This window comes from Penaeus chinensis, chromosome 4 (assembly GCF_019202785.1).
Source record: "Penaeus chinensis breed Huanghai No. 1 chromosome 4, ASM1920278v2, whole genome shotgun sequence".
Lineage (NCBI taxonomy): Eukaryota > Metazoa > Arthropoda > Malacostraca > Decapoda > Penaeidae > Penaeus > Penaeus chinensis.
This window is the reverse complement of record NC_061822.1, coordinates 30,510,770-30,515,769: the sequence shown is the minus strand read 5'-3', so window position 1 is coordinate 30,515,769 and position 5,000 is coordinate 30,510,770. Positions and strand designations below refer to the sequence as shown.

Genomic DNA, 5,000 nt, shown 5'->3' with positions numbered 1-5,000 from the left:
ATACATATATTTATTCATTTGTACATATATGTATATATACATCTATATATGTGTATATATATACATATATATATGTATATATATAAACATATATATATATATATATATATATATATGCGTGTTGGTTGCTATGAAAAATTGAAAATATCAAAGCGAAGCCATCAGAATGAATGATCTGTACAATATCTCCGAAAGTCCTTTTCGTACTCTTTAAGTCACATTTTGAACAAATGGGAATTTTGGAATTTTCCTCTTAGTCAAACCTTTACTTCTACAAGTATAGTCACTGAGCTGAACAACGTAATAGTTACTGTTGTTAATAACATAACGATTGTAAAATTCCCACTGGATTGGTAAAAAGAATAGGCAATACATAAATAACCAACAAGACTAATATCTTCCTAATTAATTACAAATTTCTCCTTGCACCTTTGCCTCTGAAGCCCTCCTAAGCAAGAACTCCCACTCTGTACTCCCTCAGGGTCGCACCTTCCGCGGCATCATCGAGGACTTCCTAGCATCCTTCAAGGAACTACACGACAGCCTCCTGCCGGCGTATGAGACAGCTGAAGGCAAGGCAGCCTACGACCAAACCCTCGCCGTCCTGCAGGAGAATTACCCGCAGTATGTGAGGGAGATCCAGGGCACGGCTGACGGCGCCAAGGTTCCTTTCCATCACGTAAGTTGTTTCTCAGTCTATCGTTCTGCTTTTACGGTCTCGAGACAGGATTCATGAAGGATGTTCATGGCCACGAACCCCTCGATTCAGCGGGCATTGTAAATTTGATTTGTTATCGGTTATTTATGATCATTAAAGTGTTTTCTAGATCAGCGAACAATAATGACGGTTCCAACTTTGTGAGTAATAATTTTACAATCGGCATTTAATTGATGAGCGTCAAACATATAACACTGCATGTTTCATCCATCGATGTTGGTGTTAAATTCCTGTCTCATGATTTTTTTATATTCCCTTTTTTTTTTTTTTTTTTTTTTTTTTTTTTTTTTGCTACTACTACTATTATTTTGTAAAATAAAACCAGACCTGTTGTCCTCCACAGCTGATGCTCCTGCACATGGACCAGATCGTCCCCATGCATTCAGGCCAGACGCGCTCCTCCGGCACCAACGGCTGCTCCTCCATCTGCTCCAACAATGAGGGTCAGGTGGGACTCGAGCCTCGAAACACTGTCCTTTTTTAAGAGATGGTTCCAATTTGCGACTGGAACGGGTTTGGCTTATAAGAGCTACCCGTACGTAGAGGCCACAACCCTGATTACTAATAGTGTATCAGAATGTGGCAAAATTCAAGTCATATTCCTTATGTAATCTCTGGGACCTTATTCATTTGATTTTAAAGTTCTCTGGAAGTCCTTTGGAAGTCTAAGTGTGACTCAACGGATATAGAAATATATATATATATAATACCTTAGATACAGACAGACAGCGAACAAACGCACTTTCTTCGCCCCAGGAACAGTGCTCATCCCATTCCCAAACAGGGAAAGAAGTGTTATGCAATTATATGCCTTTAGCCGAAGACCGCAAAGTTCTCACGAGGTGGGAACGAGCGCGGGTCAACTCCGCCTTGTGTGAGACCACATGAGTCACACTTATTGGCACCATTGTATACTTGCATTATTTCGAAGCATGATACGAACTTTGAACAATGATCTCAGGTTTTAATGAGTTGTTTGGGAAGCATTGATGGAAATGTGATAGTGCGAATGGATCAGAGGTTCCCGGCTGAGGTTTATCGGGTAACAGAGAGTCTGATCCTTCCTTAGGCGGCTTGAATAGTGTTATATGATTAAGCGGAATCTATTAGTCTTCTCGGCCCTTATATCATTTTACGTAAAGCTTACGTGGCGCTTCATACCTACGTACAGAAGCATCAGCAGTTTACATTAAATTAGTTTATATTAAAGTCCTGATAATAATGATCACGATACTGATGGCAAGGGTAAAAAACAATGATGAGAAAAACGAGTAAAATAATGGTAGTGATGATAGTGATGGCAATGGTAATGGTTACATTGGCGATTTTGATGACCATGAAGAGTTATACGCAGTAGAGGAAAATTTGAGGTTTTACGTGAGAAGTAGCATGCTTCGCGACTCGCTTCTCTAATGTCAGATATATCCTCATTACTTTTCATATTGAAATCAAAAGTTGAAACTGTCATTAGATGTTTTAAGAAATGTATTTTTTTCTTCTGTTTTGCATAGTGATAAGAGATATTATCATGATAGGTATGAGTAGCTTACCTTTTGTGTTATTAGAATTACTTATTTTAGGGTTTTGTGCATTAATGTCAGCGTAGGATGTGGATCGCAATTTTGTTGATACACTACACAGTTTAGCACATGTGAAGTCATGGATTGATTAACTTACCCAAGGTTGCTGCATTAAAGGTTAGCTTCTATCTATTGGAATCTATTTTATTTACTTCGGGCACTAGGTATGGATATGTCTGTCTCAAACTTATGTCGTGAAGACAAATACAAATATAGGTGAATTTGCATACCACATTACCTATATCAATATTTACTTCAATTAAAAGTTGAAAGCAAATCAGTCGATAACGAGTTGCAGTAACTAACCATCGCATTCTACCAACCCGTCTTCCTCCGCAGGTTCTTCTCGGCCACACGGAAGACGCCCTCCCGGAGACCCTAAACCACGCCTACTTGGTGAGCGCCCACATCCATGAGGAAGAACCGCAGGGCAAGAACGGTACGAAGACGGAGGGCTTCACAGCACTGTGTTACGCAGGGCATCTCCCGGGCTTCTGCATGGGATACAATCATCACGGTCTCGTTTATTCCATTAACGTCATCAGCCCCAAGAAGGTTTTGGCGGGAAAAACACGTGAGTTGAATTTCGTTGTTTTTTTCCAAGGTGTTTTACAAGATGTCGTGGTTATAGATCTGTATTTTTTAACACAATAGTAGTTGATACATTGATGTCTATTCACTTTCCCCGCCTGCAATAACTCCTTTGCCCACCAGCCCGCCATTTCTTGTGTCGAGCTCTCCTGGCTGCCGAGACGATGATGCAAGCTCAGCAAATCCTGCGTGACCGAGGAACGGGTTCTGCCGATGGCTTCAGTGTCAACATGAGTTTCACGAGGCAAGAAGGTGACCACCTGTTCCATAACGCCGAAGTGGGACCTGCAGAAGAAGGTGACGAGAGCCCCATGTCTATCCTCACCATAAGCCCAGGGGAGCATCTGCTACATACGAACAAGTAAGCATCTTTTCTTCCCTCCTCTCTCGCTCTCGCTCTCGCTCTCGCTCTCGCTCTCACTCTCACTCTCTCTCTCTCTGGATGCGAATTATTAGCATACACCTATCTGGACATTCATTTCGAACCCTAAACTCCCCTGTCCCTCCGTCAGGTATCTTCGCCTGGAGGTGCCCGAAGACGAGGGGCTTTGTATGGAGAGTAGCAACCACCGACACACCCGCGCCCATAGCTGCTGCCCGCCCACAACACGCGCCGCTTTGCTGGCCCTGCTCTCCGACACCGAGGACGCCACCTATCCATTCTTCAGGGAGGGCGGGGATCCTGACTTCGTTAAGACCATCACGCTCGGTATGTTAAGCTTCAGTTCAGTAAGATTTGAGAAGGGTAGCTTCATGTCTGAAGTCCGAACGTCTTTGATAGAGTTTCTGATCGTAGCAGCCTTCTAATAGCTTTGTTACAGATGGTATTTGTAACGTTAATAAGTATAAATATTGGTTTCAGAAATATAAGGTGTAAAGACCATATCATCTCGCAAAAGGAGGAGAAGAAAATGTTATTAAATGATATTTGTGGATTACACTACATTAAACAGCACTAAGCCACTAAAACGACCACAATATATCAGGGTTTGTTCTAACTTGCTTTTAACATTCTCGCAGGTGTGTTCGACTTGGAGGAGAAGACGTGGACGCTGTGGATGAAGAACCCTCGATCCGCCGACCCGCTCGTCACGCTCCCTCTCGTCTTCAAATGGTCCAACTAACTCTCCCTTCGTCCAACAACTTCTGTCCCTCGGGCTGAATTCCGACGATTATCTCGAGGCCTTCTTCGGCCCTTCACCCGAATCAGTGTGCGGACTACTTTTTACCTTTACAAAGTTCCTTCGGGTCGTAATTTGTTTATCTTCAGCGGATCTATTTGCTGTACACGTCAGGGTTCTGTAAGAATATAATTTTATATCACTGTTTTCTTTTTACACCGGAGGTATTCGTTATGCCTCCTTTAGGCTGAAAAGACGTTACTGAATCAACACTTAAAGTTGATCCTCTGAACTCTCCGCCTGCCAGAGACCTTGACCTAAACTGGTTGGATCAGGATTATATATATATACATATATATATATATATATTTATATATATATATATATACACACACACATATATATATATATATATATATATATATATATATATATATATATATATATATATATATACTAAAATAACGTCGCAAGGTTCACTGCAAATACGAAAATGGGACAAGAAAAACATGCCTCACCTGTGGGTGGTTATCGTGCACTTGCCTGCATGTATCCTCCCACACCACAGTTGTAAGTCGGCGACCGACGCCAGATGAAATATTCCTTCGCGGGGTGAAGGGGAGGACGAAAGTGGAACAGGCTTTTTCTTGTCAGGGTCAGGGTCAGGGTCGTTGCTCCTCCCACAGGATACAAGTCCTGTGCTCTGTTATATTCCATGTCTTTGTGTAACCTTTAGTCTACTTAGTGTTCTGAAATATGATGGTTAATTCTTGGTTCTGCACATCAGTGTCAAATGTTCAGTGATAATTGTAGATGTTTAGTCAAAATAAACTTCAACTTTGGTTTTACTGTATAAGTAATTTGTTTGGTTTAACCATATTTGGGAAAAAAAGAATGCATGACTCTCATAATTTCGCTCTCATTTTCACTTGTTTTCACTGTAAATAATTTTAATCATAGGAATACTGGCCAAGCCATCAAAGAGACTTC

The 5,000-nt window shown here is 41.4% G+C and overlaps 1 protein-coding gene across 1 annotated transcript in view; it reads left to right on the top strand.

Moving 5' to 3' along the window:
- Positions 1-5,000, top strand: part of LOC125024676 — a 14,962-nt gene that overhangs the window by 9,819 nt on the left and 143 nt on the right. Inside the window, exons 3-8 of the mRNA XM_047612476.1 lie at positions 482-679; positions 1,062-1,166; positions 2,638-2,872; positions 3,013-3,250; positions 3,402-3,598; positions 3,910-5,000. The exon at positions 3,910-5,000 is cut by the window's right edge and continues 143 nt beyond it. Of these exons, the coding sequence (XP_047468432.1) occupies positions 482-679; positions 1,062-1,166; positions 2,638-2,872; positions 3,013-3,250; positions 3,402-3,598; positions 3,910-4,013 (1,077 nt within the window). The 3' untranslated portion in view covers positions 4,014-5,000. The remainder of the gene's footprint in view (positions 1-481; positions 680-1,061; positions 1,167-2,637; positions 2,873-3,012; positions 3,251-3,401; positions 3,599-3,909) is intronic.